This window comes from Aulonocara sp. 'chitande type north' Nkhata Bay, linkage group LG20, assembly GCF_057382095.1.
Source record: "Aulonocara sp. 'chitande type north' Nkhata Bay isolate Kocher_YH1m ecotype deep benthic linkage group LG20, A_spYH_male_GT1.1, whole genome shotgun sequence".
Classification (NCBI taxonomy): Eukaryota; Metazoa; Chordata; class Actinopteri; order Cichliformes; family Cichlidae; genus Aulonocara; species Aulonocara sp. 'chitande type north' Nkhata Bay.
Window position 1 is genome coordinate 19,587,143 of NC_141363.1, and position 23,344 is coordinate 19,610,486.

At 41.9% G+C, this 23,344-nt stretch overlaps 1 protein-coding gene across 1 annotated transcript in view; it reads right to left on the reverse strand.

Moving 5' to 3' along the window:
* Nucleotides 1-3,253: 3,253 nt before the first annotated feature.
* LOC147305462 (uncharacterized) overlaps nucleotides 3,254-23,344 on the reverse strand; it is a 40,028-nt gene continuing 19,937 nt past the window's right edge. Inside the window, exons 8-20 of the mRNA XM_086278087.1 lie at nucleotides 13,766-13,810; nucleotides 13,358-13,490; nucleotides 13,145-13,248; nucleotides 11,728-11,760; nucleotides 9,953-10,240; nucleotides 9,422-9,557; nucleotides 9,229-9,338; nucleotides 9,095-9,139; nucleotides 8,877-9,009; nucleotides 8,693-8,796; nucleotides 3,684-3,728; nucleotides 3,458-3,593; nucleotides 3,254-3,368 (exon numbers count right to left, since the gene is read on the reverse strand). Of these exons, the coding sequence (XP_086134213.1) occupies nucleotides 3,254-3,368; nucleotides 3,458-3,593; nucleotides 3,684-3,728; nucleotides 8,693-8,796; nucleotides 8,877-9,009; nucleotides 9,095-9,139; nucleotides 9,229-9,338; nucleotides 9,422-9,557; nucleotides 9,953-10,240; nucleotides 11,728-11,760; nucleotides 13,145-13,248; nucleotides 13,358-13,490; nucleotides 13,766-13,810 (1,427 nt within the window). The remainder of the gene's footprint in view (nucleotides 3,369-3,457; nucleotides 3,594-3,683; nucleotides 3,729-8,692; nucleotides 8,797-8,876; nucleotides 9,010-9,094; nucleotides 9,140-9,228; nucleotides 9,339-9,421; nucleotides 9,558-9,952; nucleotides 10,241-11,727; nucleotides 11,761-13,144; nucleotides 13,249-13,357; nucleotides 13,491-13,765; nucleotides 13,811-23,344) is intronic.

Consider the following 23,344-nt stretch of genomic DNA (forward strand, 5'->3'; position numbering starts at 1 on the left):
ATTCTGTAATATCTATTAAATATGTTTAAAATACATAAAATGGAGTAAGTATGAATTTGTTTTATATAAGCATACTCTTTAAATTTCTTATTTAACCCTATCTAACCCTATTTATCCCACATAATTAAATATTACAGTCAAATAAAACATTTTTCATGTGCTGTACAGCCTGTAAAATGAATAATTATGTGCCTTAAGTATAAAATCTAGGAAGCTACATACTAGCAACGTACAGTCTGCATTGTCATGAACACATTTTTCACCAAAAATTTAAACCTTACTTTTCATGATTTATTGGTAGAACTGGCTGTTTTTCACTACTTTGACTCCACCTGTATATGGTAAAATGGTAAATGGCCTGTATTAGTATGTATAGTGCTTTACTTAGTCCCTATGGACCCCAAACTGCTTTACACTACATTCACCCATTCACACACTCATTCACACACTGGTGATGGCAGCTACATTGTAGCCACAGCCACCCTGGGGCGCACTGACAGAGGCGAGGCTGCCGGACACTGGCTCCACCGGGCCCTCTGACCACCACCAGTAGGCAACGGGTGGTGGTCAGAGGTCAGCTCCATACATTGCGCCAAAAAACACAACAACACACTTTCTCGACACTGGGTTTGAGTGGAGCCCTCTAGTGGTCCACCACAATATGTCAGTGTACAGGAACATTCAGACGGATTACTGTAATTTAAGTGTTGTGATATTTTGATACCATGGTAGCATTTACAGGATATTGTTTTATTGTGATATTATACAGAAAAGAGTTACTCAATAAGGCCCATTTACTAGTTGTTTTTCTCTTTCTCTGTGACCCAAGAATTAATGTGTAAGACTCACAAGCTGGTACCCCAAGGTCGAAAACACCACAGAGACGAGACCACTTCCTTACTCCCATCCTCCCTTTTTCTTTATCTCTTAGAAAAAGGCTCGTTAAAGGCCAGGTGGTTTGTTTCAGAATTCACTAATGAAAGAACTCTGTATTCTATGTCTAGGAGTGTATTTTGCTGGGATGATCATAAATTGTAGCTGAACTGATAAACTACACACAGGATACTTCTTTGCTCACAAGGCAGGAAGACGTTTCCTTATTTGGTCTGTACTGGTTTGAACTGAGAACTTGCTGACACACGAACCTTTTTTTCCTCTATATAAGCTGTTATGTACTAAATAAACCTTTGAGTCGATTGGGAAGGCAACCTAAAGCAGTCTCTGTTTTCTTGTTCTCCCAAGCTGCTCCCGAGCTCGTACTAACACGCTGAATGGCATACCTGAGTGTTACTTTAAATAATTAGGAATCTTAGAAGGAAAGGACAGAACTCTGCTTATCGCTCGTGCCTTGGAGGGAAAACCGGGATGGACATTTTTTCCTTCATTAAGACTGTGGAAACAAATGTTTGCATGTTTGTTTGTTTTTTCAAGTACAAGTGGATTATTTTCAACTCCACAAGGACACATGTACAGCCTGACTACCAGCTAGTGCTTCCACGGTAATATCAGGAAATGATCAGACAGCAGAGGGTTTTCAGGAAACACTGTTAAATGTTCAGTTTCTATGCCATATGTTAAAACAAGATCTAGAGTGTGATTAAAGTGGTGGGTGGGTTCTTTTACATTTTGAGAGAAACTAATTGAGTCTAATAACAGATTAAATGCCATGTTGAGGCTGTCATTTTTAGCATCTACATGGATGTTAAAATCACCCACAATAATTATTTTATCTGAGCTCAGAACTAAATCAGATAAAAAGTCTGAGAAATCAGACAGAAACTCTGTGTAAGGCCCAGGTGGACGATAGATGATAACAAGTAAGACTGGTTTCTGAGTTTTACAGCTGGGGTGGACGAGGCTAAGCATCAGGCTTTCAAATGAATTAAAAGTCTGTCTGGGTCTTTGGTTGATTAATAGGCTGGTGTGAAAAATTGCTGCCACACCTCCCCCTCGGCCTGTGCTTCGAGGTTTCTGGTAGTTAGAATGACTCGGGGGTGTTGATTCATTTAAACTAACATAATCATCCTGCTGCAACCAGGTTTCTGTAAGACAGAGTAAATCGATTTGTTGATCAATTATTAAGTCATGTACTAACAGAGACTTGGAGGAGAGAGACCTAATATTTAATAATCCAAATTTCACTGTTTTACTCTTTGGTTCAGATGTGGATACTTTATTGTTCTTTCTTTGTAATTGTTTATGTTTAAGTTGTTTGTTGCTGGTTTTTAGTTTGTTTTTTGTCTGTTTGGGAGCTGACACAGTCTCTATGGAGATGGGTTTTTGGGGGGGTAGCAGGAGGAGAGAAGCTGCAGAGAGGCGTGTAAGACTGCAACTCTGCTTCCTGGTCCCAACTCTGGATAGTCATATTTTGGGGGGTTTAATAAATTTGTCCATATTTCTAGAAATGAGAGCTGCTCCATCCAAAGTGGGATGGATGCCGTCTCTCCTAACAACACCAGGTTTCCTCCAGAAGGTTTGCCAATTATCTATGAAGCCCACATTGTTTCTGGGACACCACTCAGACAGCCAGCAATTTAAGGAGAACATGCGGCTAAACATGTCACTCCTGGTCTGATTTAATTTCAGTCTGGATTTAAAACCAGATTGAAACCTTTCAGAGATCTCGTTAAGATCAAGTTGGGCCTGCAACTGTAAATAGGCAGCTTTCTCCAGAACTTTGGAACGAAAGGGAAGCTTTGAGATTTCTTGTAATTGGACAGAACAGTTGGGTCCAGATTGTGTTTTTTAAGAAGAGGCTGAACTATAGCTTGTTTAAAACATGATGGGACACAGCCTGTAGCAAGCAAGTGTTAATTAATCTCAGGATAAAAAGCCCGACAGTATTAAAAGTATTTTTAAGCAGACTTGGGGGAAGACAGCCTGATGGGCAGTCTTGGACAGCATCACTGACAGCTGGGGAAGCTTGTGACCTGAAATGTTAATAATTAGTTAAAAATACATGCTGTGGAAGAGTTCGGGTCTTAGGAGGTTAAATCACATTTTAATAACTAAATATTATGATAAGCTAATAAAAGATGATGCTCAAGATCTTTTTTCATAAATGTGATTTCAATCATTTAGGATCTGCAAAAAAACTCATTTCAACTTTGTGTCTGAGGATTTCAGTGTTTTCAGCAGAGACAGGTTAAACTTTCAAAAATGATGAACGATTATCATTTCTATTTACTTCAAAAATTAATCTGAATGTACACACCCTAAAATATTATTTTTATAACTTTATTGTTTGAGTTACTTACCCTGACAAGTGTAAAACACCTCCAGGTGTTTTACACTTGTAGGTGCCACCACAGGGGTCTCCAAACACTGTGTTTGATGCTCCAACAGTACAGTTGTTCTGCCTGTTACACCTGTGAATGCAGGTCAAAGGTGAGTCAGCAGAGGACTGAAGTACGCCGTGTCATCTGAGAGAAGATGGAAAGAGAGTCAGCATCTGTACCTGTTAGTTACATATTCTGTACTATTGGGACTCGAACAGTGAACATTTTTGACGTGATCAGGATTTCCATCAGGGCACGTGGTGTTGTCACGGCGACCATAATTCACCCAGGAGACGACTATAACCTGTCCTTCACCTGAGGAAGAGTTCATGAACTGTAACCATGTTTGTAGTTCTATCAAATGAATCCACTAAAGTTACAATAAATGAGAAAAATAAATCTGACCACACTGAAGGTTCCCCTGAGATCCTTCACATGTTACATTGTGGACTGACAAAGAAACGCATCACATTAGAAACTGTAATGATTCATGTACAGATGTGACTGATTTTTAGCTGATAATCACAGATGTAACAGACTCTCTGGGACGCAGGTGTAGGTGATGTCCAGGTAGGTGCAGACGCCGGGATCAGAAGCACTGATGATGTTCATATTTATGTCACACACTTTTCTTCCATCACAGCTGCAGGGACACAGAAAGCAGCTCGTTTTCAGCTTTATTAAAGTGTTTCAGAGCTGCTGCTGTTTTTATTCAAACAGTCATTTGTTATTGAAGATCTTAAACTACCTGTTCTTCAATTCAATTCAATTCAATTCAATTTTATTTATGTAGCGCCAAAGCACAATAAAAGTCGCCTCAAGGCGCTTCATAGATACAGAGAAAACCCAACAATCACATGACCCCTTATGAGCAGCACTTTGGCAACAGTGGGAAGGAAAAACTCCCTTTTAACAGGAAGAAACCTCCGGCAGAACCAGGCTCAGGGAGGGGCGGGGCCATCTGCTGTGATTGGTTGGGGTGACAGAAGGAAGACAGGATAAAGACATGCTGTGGAAGAGAGACAGAGATTAATAACAGATATGATTCAATGCAGAGAGGTCTGTTAATACATAGTGAGTGAGAAAGGTGACTGGAAAGGAAAAACTCAATGCATCATGGGAATCCCCGGCAGCCTACGTCTATTGCAGCATAACTAAGGGAGGATTCAGGATCACCTGGTCCAGCCCTAACTATATGCTTTAGCAAAAAGGAAAGTTTGAATCCAAACTGGAAGCTGGTTCCACAGAAGAGGGGCCTGAAAACTGAAGGCTCTGCCTCCCATTCTACTTTTAGAATAGAACAGAATAAACCTTTATTATGCCATGGATGAGAAATTTTGGTGTTACAGAGCTCTTACAGCAAAGGAAAATAAAATATAAAAGGAAGACACAGGGTGGTCCTATAAACATAAGCAACCAAAGTTCGTATATACCAGAGATGGCACGATACCACTTTTTAATGTCCGATTCCGATATCATAAATTTGGATATCTACGATACCGATATGAATCCAATATAGCGTATTTTGTAATCAATAAAACTGTTTTTTATAAATATCTTGCTGCATTTTGTATAAGTTCACACTTAAGTTTAAAAAAACAAGAGACTGAAGCTATTCTGTTGTACCTGTATGCAAAAAATACACTGCACCCAAAACATCTTATAGTTCAGCAACACTGATCAATCTAATAAATTTAAACCTACACCATCCTCCCTATTCTGGTATTTTAAAGAGTACTTACCTACCTAACTAATAAGGTTGCCAACTCCCAGCAAAAATATTAGGGAACCACCCCCACCCGTAATCGATGTAATCAACTTTAATTTAATGCAAGTGTAAAACAAATGAACAGAAATCAATTATTTTTCTACAATATTTAAATAGATTCAACATCTTTCTTCAACAGAATTGCAGACTGCACAGATGGTACTATAGCTTACTAGGGTATATATTAGACTTATTAGTTACTATATACAGTAATGGATTTCTATACATTTCATCAGGTGACCACTTTTGTTGTAAGATTCAGATAATTATTTATTCAACGTTTTTAAATGACATAACAAAGAAAAGTATTTCCTTGTGCCCCCCTCTCCCTGTTAATGCCCTACCTGCCCCCTGGCAACACTTTGGTAGACCCGCCCCTGCACAGTTACCAGCTGTCAGCTACTTAGAAAAGGATCCTGGTGTTATTTGTCTCTCAGAAACAGTTCATAACTTCAACTCATCCATGTCACCTAAAAGGTAAACCTGTTTCTCCATCACCTGTTCAGCTCTGATGGTTCAGTAAGGACATCTCCTGGTTTCATCTTCATGTTTCCCTCTCACCACATAACCAAACCGACATCATGACCAGCAGCTTTACAGCTGTGGCTCCAGCAAACATCAGCTGATACTAGAAATTAATATTAAATAAATCCTAACAACAGCTGATCAAGCTGAAACGTGCTGCTGTTGTTTATCTGCTGGTCTCCTCTTTCTAGCGCAAAGTGGGCGATAAACAAGAAATATGGACTTGTGGCAGAAAAGCCGATCAGCTGATCACTGATCAGTTTCATGTTTGAAGTAATGCTGGGCTCACACTGTGCAATTTTTGGCCCATTTTGAGCCGATTTTTGAGTCGTGCGACCGTTTTGGCGATCGGCCCGATTTTGGCCTTCATCGTGCGTCGTGCATCGTGTAGTATACGTGGGGTAACGAGACGCGATTAACACCTCACGACCAGCTCCCGATCATCAATCGCTTGGTCGTGAGGATTTCAAAATCCTCACGACCGTCGTGAGGGTGTCACTGCAGTTTGTCACACTGCGCACGCGCAAACACAAATGTCAGTGAAAAAGATGGAGCAGCACGGCAGTGCAGTGTGTGATCTGGACACAAGCGATGGAGGCACAACTTGTAGAACTTTGGCTCATCCGAGCCTTTTCGATGTGGACTCACAAAATTATCACGACCACAACAACCGTGAAAATAGTTGGATCGACACTGCTGCTCAATCACAGCTGCCTGATCATGTTTTTCATTAGCAATTTAGCAAAGTTGATGGTGGTGGTGTGTCTGTGTGAGTGAGAGACAGAGAGGGAGAGCGACAGAATTTCTGTTATAACCTTAATTTTATGGACGCACAGTGTGAGCACTCAGGTCGCATCAGAGCATCGGGTGGTATAGTGTGAGACCTGCATCGTGACCTATGAACTTCTAACCCCTGCGAGTCAATTGTACAGTTTGAGCAGGAGCTGAATAACGTGACTGAAAAAAATCGCACAGTGTCTGCCCAGCATAATAAGAGGAGAGGGAGGGGGAGAGAATGAGAGAAGTAGATGCAACTGTGCAGCAAAGACAGAATAACTCCAGCTTTGTGTCTATTTTTTAACTCTAGCTGAAGTCCGGGACAAATCGCTTCCTTTTCACCTCAGTATGGAGTTCCAATGGCCAGTCCAGCTGTGGCTCAATATATCAGTTGTTAAGCTTAACGTGGAAATACTCTGCAAACATTCAGGGATGAACTTACACACTTGCTTTACTTCTCTGGGATAGTTTTCGCCGAGATGAAATGTCGCGGTTTGGAAGCATGTAGCGAGGCTCCAAATGCTCCGACAGACGCCGACAGGTCTCGCAGACAACAGCCGCTCTATCACGTGACACACACTGCGCCGAGCTGGGTTACGCCAAGCAGCGTTTTGAGAGGTGATTTTGTGATACTTCGGATTACATTTTTTATTTCTCTCCGATATCCGATCCAGTAATTTAGGTCAGTATCGGACCGATGCCGATACGTAACATCGGATCGGTCCATCTCTAGCTTCTAATAACATGATCAGACCGACTCTGTGGAAGAGTTAAAGATCTACGACATCAGTATGTGAAGTAAGTGTGACCTACACACACTTTCAGCAGCGAGCTTCCAGTACAAGTCTACGCTCAGAGGCCTGCTGTTACTGTAGGTTAGTACTTGCAGTTACTGCTCTTGCAGTACTGTACACTATACTATAACATTGCATAAATCTGGAGTGCATATGCTGTAAATACACTACTGGACATTGTGGACGTCCACAGTCACACTTCATGCATAATGCACTTTTTATATGTACGGACGTGTGCAGGTATATGTGTGTGTATATGTATAACAATGTATATTTAGTGTGTACGTGTGTGTGTACATGTCTGTACTTATAGATACTTGCAGATATTTGTTACTTACTTACTAATAGTGATGGTAGAATAGTTACATTTACGTCTTGCATATTTCCAAAACCCTCTGTCATAGTCACATGTGTGCTACTGTTGTAAAAGTGTATTACTTATTTGGTATTTGTTTGTATTTTTCTTCTGCTATCTGTTCCTGAGCTGAGGTAACGCACAGATTTCCCCGCCGTAGGATCAATACAGTCTTATCTTAATCTTACTTCATAAGTCTGTCTTTCTGAAAGACGCTGTGCAAAGTCCTACTGTTCTGTTGTAATGTGTTGTGGGGTCTTTCCCTCACAAAGCGCCTTGAGGCCATTGTTGTGTTTGCTGCTGTATAAATACAATTGAACTGAACAGAACTTCAAATTTCATGCAATGGGTGTTTTGGCAGCTGTGGCTACAACTGCAGCTGCCTCCACCAGTGTGTGAATGTGAGAGTGAATGAATAGTGGAATTGTACAGCGCTTTGAGGGCCCCGAAAAGCGCTGTACAAATATCATTATTATTATTTGTACTATCAAACTATGAGTACTGTTAGAGAAGTACCACAAGTCAATGACCTTGGTGTCCTTAATGATAAAAAGCTCCTCTTCACATCCGACCGTTTCAACAGAGTCACATCAGAAATTAGTCAGATCCCTGTCACATTTAACTCACACCATCCAGTTGATACGTTTCATTATTTTAATATTGAAGGCAAATTTAAGAGTGAAGCAGGCGTAAGAATACAAGGGAAAAAGAAGAAAACATTTAAGACAATCAGTGTTAAATCAGTTTTACATTTAGAATCATTTATTTTCTGAAACGTCTTAAAGGCCAAGTGTATATGGACACCACAGACCACAACTTAACAGGTCTGGAAAGAATCTGATATAAAATCAGTATCTTCGTATTTTTGACCAGACGTTGCACAGGATGTTGAATGATCTTTTTCTTTTTGATTCATAATTGATTCATCGCACATTTTCTTCAGAGAACATAGACGCTGATGCTATTTGGATGTCAGCGATTTCCTCCATTCAGTGATCTGGAAAACCAACTGAAAGAAAATTTATGTCAGAGAGTTTCATTACTGAACCCCAACGTCTTAGGAAACAGGATCAGTGCTGAACCACCTAAAAGCACAGTGTGTAAGGGCAGATTCACATTTCTCTCTAACTGTTACATGAGCTAAATTTTTTGTTGTTATAAATGCTCTAATTAAAGAGAAGTCTGAGGCACTTACAGTGACAGCTATAAGCCATCTCCAGGTACTTGTAGGTGCCAAAACACGGGTCTCCAAACACAGAGCTGCTCACTTTGACAGTACAGTTGCTTTTCCCGTTACAGCTGCAGATTCAGGTAAAGGTGAGTTGAAATATGTTGTGTGAGAAGACAAAAGGCTGAAGGAAGAGAGTCTGCATCTTTACCTGTCAGCTAAATTGCTTATGGGCTTTGAGCATTGGACATTTTGGAGCTGAGAGGCTGGAAGATTCAAAGAGCATGTGGTCGAGTCACGGCGCCCGTAATCAGCTCCGTGGATGAGTAAAACCTGTCCTTCACCTGAAGAAGAGCAAACGTTAACCTCATTTGTATTTTTACCGCATGAATCCAAAGACTCACAAAGAAGGAGGAACTGTGCTCTCACCGCACTGAAGGTTTGCCAGCGAATCGTCACAAGTTACACTGTGGACTGACAGAGAAATAAAGCACATTAGAGACATGCACATTCACAAATTTGAATACACTGAATATTAGTTTCTAATCACAGTTGTAATGTACTTGCTGGGAAGCAGGTGTAGGTGGTGTCCAAGTATTTGTAAATGCCGGAGCACGGATCAGAAGTACGGAAGGAGTTTGTACTTATTTCACACACCTTCTTGCCATCACACCTGCAGGGAGACAAAGAGGAGCTCTCGTCTTTTCAGGTGAGTTAAAGTGATCGATTCATCCATGATTCCTCAGACTTGTTTACCTGCTCTTGACGTCTTTCAGAGTGTCTATCTGGAAGCACTGTGTATTTGCAAGCTGATCTGCAGGAATGCCATCACTGCAGATTTCTGCATCTGTCCGCCCGTACATAGCTGCCTGCACGATGATCACTCCATTATCTGTTACACAGAGAACGATGACGTTCAAACGGAGGGAATCACAAGGAATGCATAAGGTGTGCAGCACAAGAGAAACAAACTGAGGCTTTTTATGTTTTCAATAATCAGAAAATGTCCTCCTGTAGTTCTGTGGTGTTACAGGAAGTCTGAAAGGTCACATCAGTCACAAGCATAAACTGTAGTTTCACTGAATAAAGCACAAAAAGAACCTAAACCTTAACAGGTTTTTTTGCTCCTCGGGTGAGACTGAGCTCAGTTTCTCATAAACACAGAGTCAGACTTCTATTTACAACCTGAGGAGTCGCCCCCTGCAGGACATTAGAAAGAATGCACATTACATCAGAACTTCACTTTTGAGTGAGAGCTAGGAGCTATAAAAAACATTTTTATGTTACCACAGCTCAGGCGTTGCACATTGTCAAGGCTGTCACAGGTGATCACCCTCGCTGTGGACATGAAGGTCGGCGGGAATGGGCCCATAGGTCCACTCTGGCCCAGAGGTCCACCTGGGCCCAGAGGTCCACCTGGGGCCATAGGTCCACCTGGGCCCATAGGTCCACTCTGGCCTGTAGGTCCACCTGGGGCCATAGGTCCACCTGGGCCCGTAGGTCCACCTGGGCCCATAGGTCCACCTGGGGCCATAGGTCCACCTGGGCCCGTAGGTCCACCTGGGGCCAAAAAGCCTGAAATGAAAAATGTAAAAAGTCCATAATTAGTGAGTCTTGGATAAATTTATTATGCTACAGCAGGGTCATCATAAACAAACATGAATGGATTTGAAATATAGAAAACACAGGACAAGTGGGAAATAATCCCAGTCGACTTAATGTCACCTTCATTATATGTATTTGTATTTTGTAACACTCCTCTGAACCGGCTGAGGAAGGATTTCCTCCACATCAGTCGCTGATGGTCTGTCACCCAGCAATTTTGTGTTATTTTGTGTTGTAGCTATGCCCGTGCTTTCGTCTCCCCTCTCTGTTCCCACGTGTCTGTCCTTGCGTTCTGTCTCTCCCCAGTCTGGCATGTGTCTCATGTCTGTGTGCACACGTTGTCAAGTCTGTGTTGTCATGTCTACGTTCCATTATGCTTCCTGTTTTATTTTGAAGGGTTCGATGTTTCCATGTTCAGTTTTACTTCCCCTGTGGCGTCATGTTCATTTGTGTCAGCTGTGTCTCTCCAGGTGTTTCCACTTCCTTCATTGCCCTTCGGTCTTCTTCGGTTCAGTGTCGGATCATCTGTTTACCTTGTGTCACGTCGCATCATAGAGTTTTTCTTCAACTGCTCAGGTTCATGTTTGGTTTATTTCATGGGTGCGTTTTGCATGTCCCCGTTCAGCGTTATGTTCTGGTTTTGTATCGTTGTTGTCATAGTTTAGTTTTTCCCAGCTTAGGTTAGTCCCACCCTTGTTTCACTTTGCTTTGTTTTTCTGTCGTGTCTGCTTTTGGGTCCACACCGCAAACACACCGGTCTCTCTGCCGCGACAGGTCTGACTGGTTTTCAGTCACTGAAGCCTCCTGCTGGGTGACTCATGCACAATAATGAAGTGATGCTATTCAGATAATGTAAGAATGTTGAACAGTGTCGTTCCTGGGGTCCGATATGTAACCTGACTGGCTGAGCATGATGGAAGCAAATCAGCCGTAAGTTCTGGTAGGGACAACGAAGGCCAGTCCCCATAATTCCAATTATCTAAAAGTGTTCCCACCACTAGTTTAACATCAGTTTCACAGGACACTGTTCTCTGTTACTGAACTGCTTTCAGTCAGTGCTTCAATGAGTCAGAGTTTCCAGAGTTTACCTGAGGGATTTTTCCTTAGTGGTGGTGGGACTGAAAACTTATCGGAGGCTCTTGTAGTGAGTGGTGTAGTAAAATCAAATAGCACTATAGTGTACAGGCATGAAGCAAAACTGCTATGCAAATCTAGGCTATCTCTTTGAGTATGAAGGCGTGTTAGAGCCAGAAAAATATTGTTTATTCTGAGAGAAAAGAAGAAACTGGATAGGCCGACGTAAGGAAGGCGATGGTTACAGGCTCGTGCAGTAAAGAGGACGGATGTCGTATCACAGACACAATCAGAGCCGATCGGGTTTCACTAACTCATCTACGTGCTAGAGTAAGAGGTTAAAAGGACGTTAGCATAAAACGTATCAAACATTCAGTGATTACCTGAAGTCATGAGTACACACGTTGCTGCGAGCACTGAAACATAAAAAGAGAAACCTGGGTGTTAGCCGGCGTGCGACCTACAGCTGATTTACTCGTTTGTCTTCTGTGTTACTGTAAGTTAACAGTGTTCCACATGGACTTTAACACATGAAATGAAAATGAATAACAAACAGAGAAAAACTGGATACACAACTTACTGGTAAAAGACAACAAAGTCATGTAAATGACACATTAAAGGAGCAACTTTTAGTGTGCAAAGCCTTTCCTGTACTCACACAGTGTGCTGCTGAGTCCGGAGCACTGCATGCTGTTAGAGCAGAGCTGATGGTGGAGCACAGGAACCTGGTCTATTTGTACTGTTTCTCTAAGAATCTATCTGCACACCAGGCAAGCAGCCAATCAGAAACCTTCCCTCATGATGTGCAACAAACTGAAACAGACAATAGAATTTGACCTTAGATAAAGCCCGCAGGGCACACACACACAGACACACACCGAGAGAAACATATCTGATGGAAAGGTGTGTATCCTCGAGAGAAACCAGAAGATAAAAACAGACATGCAACTTGACCTGCTTGGAAGGTTTTGGATGTATGCTCAGCTTGATGTGGGGAATGTGTCACCTTGATGGCACCAACCACGCTGCAGCTGCAGCTCAGTGCTGGAGGTGCAGAGCATAGTCCAGCCTCTGAGTGGTGAAGCTCTGCTGGAGGTGGGAGATGAAGACCTCACAGACCGAAGCCTCTGTCAGGTCCTCACGCCACATTTAGGTGTGCCAGCTCTGCCTATCATCATCCTCTCTTCACCCTAATGCTGACTGTAGGATAACGTTTTTAGTTTAAAATGATCATTTATCATATGTGAATGTTGCTGTTTTGCACAGTCCAGACAAGATTTGTCTTTGATGCCATGATCTGAAGGAACATCCTTTATTCAGTGATAATAAAACAGATGTTTGACACCAGGACGGAGCTTTAATGTCGTGGTCACATCAGCCAAAGCCAGACACTGGCAGGCAGGTTTATTTCCATTTCACATTACAAATACAGAGACCAATGTTGTTTTTTATAAATAAAAAAGCAAAAACATATAATTATTTGATAGATGTTTATTTTTGTAATTTTTAAAACAGTCAGATAATCTCCATCTAATCCTGGACAGGAAAAAAACAATCACAGGTGTTTGAAACTGACTCAGCTTCACTGATTTACTGCATCATAGGAAAAGTCATCAAAAGCACTGAAGCTACTGAGAGACCCATGAAATGGTTTTGCTGATCAACTCCCAATAAATTGTCATAAAACTGCATTTTAATCCGTTCATGTTAGATCTGCAAAAGAACAGACAACATCTCCACGTCAGATCATGTCAGTCTTTGTAGTGTGAGAACATCAACGTGATCATTTAGGCTGCTTACACTGGCAGATGTAAGCCACCTCGAGGTATTTGTATGTGCCAACACAGGGGTCTCCAAACACAGAGTTACTCGCTCTGATGGTGCAGCTGCTCTTCCCGTCGCAGCTGGAGATGCAGAGCAATGTGAGTGAGCGCAGGCATTGATGTGCACTGAGAAATATGAAAGTAATACCTGCAGCCACAGTTTAAAGCAGTAACAGGAGGAAAACGGTACCTCTCAGCGACTTTGCTGGTGGGACGGGAGCAGTAAACATTTTGGACCTCAGAGGCCAGAATTCTGTAGGAGCATGTGGTCTGATCGTGGCGTCCATAGTGAGCCCCGTACACGAGGATAGCCTGCCCTTCATCTGACGAGAGAAGACGAGCAGAAAACAACCCAGCAACGTTTTTTCAGTTTAATCAAATTTAAATTTGATTCAAGTCATATAAATCATTTAACACGGGTCGAATTCATGAACATAACAAAATAACACATTGACAGTAACAGATGGATTGACTTAATAAACACTAATAAGAAATTAAAATGTAAATAAAATAAAAACAAAAAGAACTGCAATAAAAGTAGAAAATCTTCACCTGAAAATGATCAGAGCTGAGACACAACAGAGATAATGACTCTTACCACAGTGCAGGTGTGCAAACGAGTGCTCGCATGTGACCAGGTGACCTGTGGAAGCAGGTCAGATTAGATATGAAAGCATTGAAGAACATTGGCTCTCAGCGACATGTTGAAGCTGCTGTTTGGCAGCCTCAATGTAAATGAAGCTGGAAGTTTAGAGATTCCTTGCTTTCCACCGTCCCTTCTTAACCCTCAGGGGGAAAATATCTTGGTGTCATGTTTGTACCTCTCTTCAGTCTGACTCACAGATCAAAGCAGTTGTTACCCACTTTTCTTCAGAAAGATGAACTCTTTCTTTCTGTTAATAACCTAAATGTTTGCTGCATGAATGAAAGGATCCTGAACGTCTGCGTGCACAGAAGTGTAATCATATTTGTGAAGTACCGGATCAGAAATATTGTTGCTCACATATACCCGCCTACATGAACTTCATGTTCTCTAGCAGATGTTCCACATGCTCTGTCTCCTGCTGCTCACTTGGGTTTGTTAATCAGGGTCTTCTCATGATTCATCTGATTGGTGCGTTCTCACTCACTGGCTCCCTCCTCAGATGACATCATCTACCTCAGGAACAGTGTTCACATCCCAGCTCAAAATGTTTTCATGAGCTTTCACATAATGTCATCAAAGCAGATTTTATGTTTTACTAAATTATAATGAAAAAGTCATTATTATCAACGTATTACTTGGTTTTGATGATTTGTTGAACATCTGCTGTGTTTAAATGTGTTGACTGACTTGACTTAGCGTTAGCATGCTCACATAAATCAGTCACAAACTCTCTGACCTTCTTTCTGAGCTCTGCTTCCTTCATAGTTTCATGGTCATGTGATACTGACTTGCAGGTAAGCAGGTGTAGCTGGTCTCCAGATATTTGTAGGTGTCGACACAAGGGTCAGGACTTTCGACGTCAGTCACGCTCAGTTCACACACTTTCTTCCCATCACACCTGAAGGAAACACATACATAAAAAAGCAGTGCTGGATGTTGGTTATTGTTTAACTGTGCTGCTTTTTCCAAAACATATTTACACATATTTCTTTACTTTCTTTGCTCATGTAGCGGCTGTAATTGAAAGATGAACAGCAAAGGCTCGGTTAGCCCATAGAGAATAATTATAGCTAGCTAATTATAGCTAGCTATAATTAGCTCAACCTCATGGACGCTCACATGTAGCTGACTGTAAGCTGCCACATTCACAACAGAAGTTTAGGATCCTTTCTCTTGTACCTCCTCCTGAGGACGTCCACGGTTCCCTGCTGAGAGCACTCAGTGTTGTTAAGCTGTTGTTGAGGTCTGCCCTCACTGCAGGTCTGCACGTCTGCACGTCCGTACAGAGCTGCTACCACACTGATCACTCCATTTTCTGTCACATCGAGTGGATCAGAAACGAGAGCATTTCATTTAAAAGCAGCGTAAAAATCAGAGTTCACTGCGATTTTTATTCCTGCATCGTTGTCTCAAGGCGCTTTATTTTGTAAGTTAAAGACCCTACAGTAACACATCACTGCAAGCAGCTGAGAGGTTAGAACTTGAATAACAATAATAATCGTAGGTATTTTATTTTGCACTACATTTTCATTAACTGTAAAAGGTTTACTAAAATAATTACTACACTGTTATTTCATTTATGAGATACATCTAAGTATATTTATTGACTGAGTTGATGATGTAGTTTATACATGATCATATATAAACGAATGAATAAATTAAATTAAAGGAAAATTACAAAACTGTTTCTAACAAATACAGTGACAAACATTAAACCTGCATGAATTATGACTACCTCAATCCGGAGTTTCTTTCTTAAGTATTTTTATTCGTCTTTGGGCAGTAAAAGATGAATAAAAACACTTATACTCATAATTCATGGATGACAGGATTAAATAACAATAATTACAATGAAACATGTCATACATCTATAGTGACATTACACGACCTTTGGGTGGCAGGGTGTGGAGTGACACCAATGTAGTGGTTTATGTGCAAGTATACCATCAACACTGACACAAATACAAGAAAACAACCTATGAATAGCTGTAGTGACCACTGTGCATGAAAGAGTTCAAATACACTGTCAGTTACAGTCACTGTAACCCACTGTAACAGCAGTATGGCGAGGAAGGAGCGGCTAGCAGGTCGAGCGAGCGTGTGGTGTGGGGGTTAAAAACCCGAAGCCAGTCGGTTAAATCCAATAACAGACCTTTATTCACTGTCAGCAACATTACACCTTCTGAGCCAGGTCTCCACGGCTGTACTCGTCCATGCATACATGCGCACAGATTGGTAACGCCGGCGCCAGGCCGTCACAACGGTAAGGTTTTCCTTTTCGAATGGAACACGAGCTAACAACACACACCCACTAGGAGACTCCCACAGCTATTACAATAGTAGGGCAACCCCCCCTAGTGGTGCTATAACCCAAAAGGGTTGTTACACCCAGAGGTGGGTCCCGGGCTTGGACCGGCAAAAGTGACCCGAAATTGGCACTCTGGTGGATTTACTTTGTGTGTGTGTGTGTTTGGACGCATAGGTAGGTAGGAACGTCTCCTGCCCTTATAGCAGCCGGGGGAGGACTATCCTCCGCCTGTGAGCACTTTGGCACGGGTGAGGTGCCCACGGCAGCACCGCTGCTTGTTGAGAGTGATATGCGTTTTCATTTCATAAATAAGTCTCCAATAATACCAGAAAAAGGTGCCAGATTTGTCGCTAGTCGCTTTTTAGAAAAAAGTCGCTAAGGGGGTCAGTTTCAAACTGGTCATGTGACTGCATGGCCATATCTGATTGGTAAAAAAGTCACTGGAAACTCCACTGGTGGCATGTTATCTAATGTGTTAAACTAATTATTTTTTTTAAAGTAACGAGTCTAATTTTGCAAATGTAGCGGAGTAAAAGTACCGTTTTTCTTCACAAATGTACTCAAGTAAAAGTAAAAAGGTACTTTAAAAGTACATTTTTTTCATTAAATGTAACGGAGTAAATGTAACTCGTTACTACCCACCTCTGGTTACACCACACACAGATTAGCTGCTCTGTCCTGCCTACTGAGAAACAGTGTTGCCAACTCCTCAGTAAGAAAAATCACTATTGGCTGTCCTAAAAGTAGTGAGAAGTTGCTACTTTTAGAAGTTGTTTTAGATAAAAAGTAGTTAAGGGCGTCGGACAGCTTGCTAAATATAGCAACAAAGTCGCTAAATTGGCAACACTGCTGAGAAACCTGACACCGGATCATTTGCATACTTAAAGTGATTGGATGTTTAGCTGGGGGGAGGGTGAGTGTGTGAGCCTGCACACAAAGAGAACACAGAGGGAAAGCAAACAAGACTTAAACCCTATCATCTCATTTGTACATTTTCCAGCAGATCTTTTCAGCTACTGCAGTAAATCTTGTCCAAAATCAGTTTGTGGAGAATCTGTTTTTTTTTCCTCAACTTCCAAAAGTTTGACTTAAGGGGGCAGGAAGTTTGTTTAAGGGGGCATTGCCCCCTCTTGCCCCAGTGTAGAACAGGCCCAATTTATGTATTTGTTTAAAAAATGTCTCCAATTTAGGACGATGAACCTTCAGATGAAAAAATGTAAAAATCAAACCAAAATATTTTTTCTCAATTCATGAATTCCAAGAGTTTCATTGGCTGAGTGAAATGTACAAGCCGATTTTTCACATCCCCGCCGAGTCGCTTTGGTTGTGCAGATGTAAACATGCATCGTACCACAGCTCAGCCTCTGGACACCGCCCATGTGACAGCTGACGGCTTTCTCCATGGAAGCATCTGAAGAACAGATATGAAAATGTGACATGAGGTGAGCTGTGTAATGATAAACTGGATCTTGCACTAGATGCTGTTTACCTGCTCCGCTGAGCAAACAGGTCGCTGCCAGCACTGAAAACAAACATCAGTGTTTTATTCATTGAGCAAGAGAAAAGATTTAAACGAAAATGATTTGATCATCTTTTTGAAAAAGCAGAACTTCTCAAACATGCGTGGTGTATATTAATATTAAGGCTTTGATGTTTTACCTATTTTCCTGCGTCTGTAACTGAAATAAAATTATTTTCACAATAATGTTGCTTCACCCTCACATTGTTATCTACTACCAGCTTTGAACATACTTTTCTGTGAGGTATCTAAGTCACACCTTTAGCAGCGAGTGTCACATGTGTCATAAAATCACAGCCTCATCCAAGTGTCTGTCGCCTTTCATGTTAACCACAAAATGTGCTCAGCATTTACATTCAGCTCAGAGATCGCTGCTTACAGCCTCGCAGAGCTGTCAACAAGTGATACATCTGGATTCATCCAACAGAAAACCCACATACATATAAAATAATATTCAGACGGAAACAAACATTTTAGAATTCAGTCATTAAACATAAATATAGAAAATCATTCGTGTACTCACACAGTGTGCAGCTGAGCCTTACACGGAGCATGGTGCCAGTGCTGGTGAATACTGGTACTGTTGGTACCTGACTCAAACACACCTCTATTTATTCAGTTTGATAAGGAACTTTATTTTAAACAGTAGTTTGACCCTGTTGGATCCTACCCAGACGCATTAACTGGAAACTCAATTTAAAGCAAGAATCTTTGATTAGTGGGTGCAAAAGATGATAAAACAGAACAACGTCCAGTGTGTGCTCCAAGGCTCTCCAAAGGAAGGAGACCAGAATTCATCATACACTTAAAAGTTGTTTTCAAAGAATGTCGGTGTTCATGTGAGTGAGCTTTAAACATGCTTGTAGACAGACTTTAGGACTTTGAGGACGCGCAGGAACAGACGCTATGCCAGTAAATGTTTACTTGGCAAACCGTCACATGCGGCCGCCCGTCCCTGAGCCTGGTTCTGCCAGAGATTTGTTTTTATTTCCAAACGTCTTAGGGCAGGGCTGTCAAACTCAAATACACAGTGGGCCAAAATTCAAAACTGGATCAAAGTCGCGGGCTAACATTAATATTCATTGAAAAAACATCTTCCTCCAAATATAACAAGGAATCTTTTCTTATGGACTCAAACAAGTTTTGCTGAAATCAAATAATTAATTAAATAACACATCAGTGGAATTCATTTCTTAAATAAAAAATGTATTTGCAGCCTTCTGAATTAAATTTGATCATTTATCAAATTTCCATCATATTCTCCCACCTGTCCAGAAAGCTCCTGTTTTCTGCCCTTCTTTTTTCCATTTTGGGATGGTAGCATGGCAGTATTTGCGTGGTTGCTATGACTATGGTCAACAGAGGAGAGGGTGCTAATGGTCCTGTCATGACTGACGTGCCAAAACACCAACAGAGCATTCTGGGAATTGTAGTATTAGCAGTACATGCACTGTATGATACTGGCAGGTCAGCTCTAATAGTAATTTTGTATGGCTTTGCGGGCCAAATGTAATTAGGCTGCGAGCCAAATTTGGCCCGTGGGCCAGAGTTTGACACCTATGTCTTAGGGGGTTAGTGTTGTGAAGTTTAGGATGTGATTAGGTTAGGGGTGGAGTTGGGGGTTAGGGTTTGGTGTGTTGTGTGATGATCAGATCATGCTGGTCTACATCCCTTACATTGTTGCAGGAGAAACCTCCTGCTACACAGCATGCCAACAGCAGTCCAGGCTCCACACGGACAGAACAGGTTTATATAGACCGGTCCTGCATATATTTACGCTCTCTGTGCCTGCATTCACTTCAGCAAATGTAAAAATGTTGCAGCTTTTTAGTCTAGAAACATTTTCTTTCATGTGCAGGTTTCCTTCAAACGCCTTCCTACAGGCAGTATGTGTGTTACGTTTCATGTTCATTTGCTTTCCTCGCTATCCTCAGGCGGCACCACATTTTTGCTCTGTCTTTCTTTCTTTGATCGGTGACCTGTTGTTGGAGGCAGGCAATCTTTTACGTATTCTTGTCCTGTTACTGTCATGTTTCGGCTGTGTGCAGGCAGGAAGAGGACCCAAAGTGCAGAACTCACAACACACGGGAATAACTCAAAATGCAGCTTCATTGCTGACACACGGAAATGATACAGAACTAAAGTAAACTGGAAAATATAAACTAACCTTAACAAAGAAACACACAGCATGAGGGACGATGCGACATGGAGCAGAGGGAGACTCTGACATAAATACACAGCAGGTAATGAGGAAGTTGAAGCACACAAGGAACACAGCTGAGGACAATTACACTTGACAGCACGGGGAGGACACACAACTGCAGGAAGTGCAGTGAGACAGCCTGGAGAGAGAGAGGGAGAACATGAAGGGAAGAGGAAATCATGGAACACAAGGAGTGGGAGCAAAGCACAGTAACTCACATCACTATATAGACAGCCACACAGTGGGAGACACAGAAGGCAACAACACTGTACAGAACAACCTAGGAAACCTGGAGTCCTCAACATAATGCAAAATATGACAGAAAACACAGGGAACTTAAACGACCCAGGACCATGACAGTTACCCTTTGTAGGCTTCAATGATAAAACAATATTGGTCATTGTAAAAGTACAATTTCAAAAAACAAAAGATCAGTAAATAAAATGAGGCCACTTGGCTTCAGTTCTCTGACAGAAACAAAGCAGGATAGTCGGCAAACTGTGAACAAGATGTGTGCAACACCACAAAGTGTTGTGTTCTTTTTTTGATCATTTTATTTTAGATTATCAAAATATAAAACAAAAACAAACAGGCTCAGATGCATTACAGGAAAAACAATTCATTCAAATAAACATTGTCACGGCCCAGCGGCACGAGGGAACAGAGATGGACACAGGTGCAGAAACCAACCCGGAAGCGAGACGATAAGGGAACAAAGGATTTATTTCCGCCCACAGGCAAACACAAGCAAAAAAACAAAACGACGCCACCGCACTAGTGGCGCGTAGGATAATCTAAGATAACGGAGGGTGACCTAGACACCTCTAGGAGACGGCTGAACAGCAGAGGCAGCGGGGAGGTGGAAACAGGACTAGGTAGGGGCTGGGGCACTGGAATAAGAGGAGATCACGGTCAGTGGGATCCAGCAGACAATCAACGATCCTCCACAGTTGATTTGAGTTGCCTTACTGGGTTTCAGGTGGAGGGGACAGGTGGGGCGGAAGGCCCGGAAGCGGTCGAGACGTGGGGAGGCAGGCAAGTGAGTGGTGGGCCGGCAGGCCACGTCGTATCAGCAGCAAGCGGCCCAGGTCCAGGAAGGCGGGAGTGAGGGAGACAAGACCTCCACTCCAGGTGCTACCTCTGAGAACAAGAAGAACAAGTAAGTAAATCCACGGATTCTGGACAGAGTTATGATGCTCCACTTGACTAACATGGAGATAGCAGATACTCAGGCGATGAATGGTTGAGAGCGCAGGTCTGATATACTGCCGGAATAATTGCTCACAGGTGGTCAGCCAGGGAGGAGCAACCGAACTCCGCCTAAGGAGGAGGGGCCGCTGTTGGAGACCTGCAGGTACCCACCCAGACCCTGACAAACATGCACTTCACAAAACACCACAGGGTAGAAAACCAAATGCTGGAGTCGATGAGAGTTTACAAATCTGGCCTTCGCAAATTGTTCCAAGAAGAGGTTCCACACATTCAGAGGAGAATCCTTTGAGTCTTTGCTGAACTTTTCCATTTGTATTATGGACATCATATCTTTTACCCTTAACTGAAAGGAAGGAGGAGTGGGCGACTTCCATCCCCTCAGGATTAGCCTGTTGGCGGCAATCAAACCTAATTCTAACGGCCACTGCACTGTAACCGGGAGTAGCTCTGATGTCTGAGAACATCCAAAAATTACAAGTTCAGGTTCACACTGTAGGGGCTTCATTTATCCCTCGGAAGACCAGTCAAATATCTTAGACCAACGTCTGTTAATGAGGGACAAGACCAAAAGGCATGGAACAACGTAGCTTCTGCCAATCTGCACCTGTCACACATTGGGAAGATAAAGGATAAATCTTGTGCAGTCTGACCTTAGAATAGTGTAACCGGTGGAGGGTTTTAAATTGAATTAACTGCTGTTTATAGAGCAAGAATGGATTTTAGACAGACACTTACTCCACATACATTCAGGCACCTTCCTCCCCAACTCTTTCTCCCAAGCCTGCCTAATCCCAGCAGTATACACCACCATAGAATCACCAAGAAAGTGTACAGTTTTTACATGGAATCAGATTGGCTCTTGAGTATTTCATAGAGGCCATGCTCCGACAGAAGAGTTGCAAGTCTTTAAACTGTGATTGGATGCAATGCCTGACCTGCAGATATCGATAAAAATGTGGATGCGCACTCCAAAAACTAAAACTGACATTTACTTAAAATGTTTGAGGCAACACTTTTACACTTAAAAATATTGAGTAGATTGGAAACCAGTCAAATCTGTTCAATATACTTAATCAATTGAATAACTAAAGCTTAAACATATTAAGCTGAAATAAATAACTGTAGTTTTACACAAACGTGAAAAAATTGAGTAAGTAACACTGACATGCTTGGTCATGTAACTGAAATATAGACGGTCAGGTAATCCAAAATGTTGTTCCATTTACTTAATATTGTAAACGGAACGCAATCAAAATTGTACTTAACATTATAAATGGCCTGTATTTGTATAGCACTTTACTCGTCCCTGAGGACCCCAAAGCGCTTTACACATCCAGTCATCCACCCATTCACACACTGGTGATGCTACATTGTAGCCACAGCCACCCTGGGGCGCACTGACAGAGGCGAGGCTGCCGGACACTGGCGCCACCTCTGACCACCACCAGTAGGCAACCGAGACTGTCGGTGCCGGGGCTCGAACCGGCAACCTTCCGATTACAATACAAACTGCCAACTCTTGAGCCACTGGTAGTCTAAGTCTAAAAAAACAAACAAACTAGTATGTAGTTGTTGCGTATTTCATAATACATGTATGAAAAATGACCACATGTTAAACATTTTTCCAAATGAAAATGTAATTTTTATAAACATGGCAATAACTCAAAATAAACGAGCACTAAAAAGACAAGAGGGGAGCAAACCAGGAACCGCGACTAGAAAATGGCTGGAAACACAGAGGGTGTAAGACAACAACAGACAGAGGAAAACACAGGGCTTAAATACACCAGGGAGTAACGAGGCATTAGCATGATTAGCATGATGGAAGTATAAAGTTAACAGCAAGGCTGAGAAATATAAGAAGCAGTAAAACAGCATTTACCTGAAGTGATGAGTGAACAGGTTGCTGCCAGCACTGAAAGAGACAGAAAGAAAGCTCAGTGTCAGACTGTGTGTTTGATATCAAGTTGAATTCACCTCAAAACATGAAACAGAAATGAAAAGCAAACAGGAGAAAGCTGCTGCTTTCATTCACACCTGGATTCTTTGGAAACTCTTTCTAAACAGCAGATTTCAATGACACATTTATTCTCTTCATCTTTCCAACTTTTGTCAATAAACTTATTTGTGTTGACAGTTTGACTTCAACTCTTCAACCCCCCAGGGTGTGGGTGTGCATGACCAACATGACATTGATTATAAAACTCTGAGCATATATGAGAAGATATTTCTAAGCATAAATGACAATCCACTATATAAACCTGACATCAAGCTTCTTTCATCTGTGAC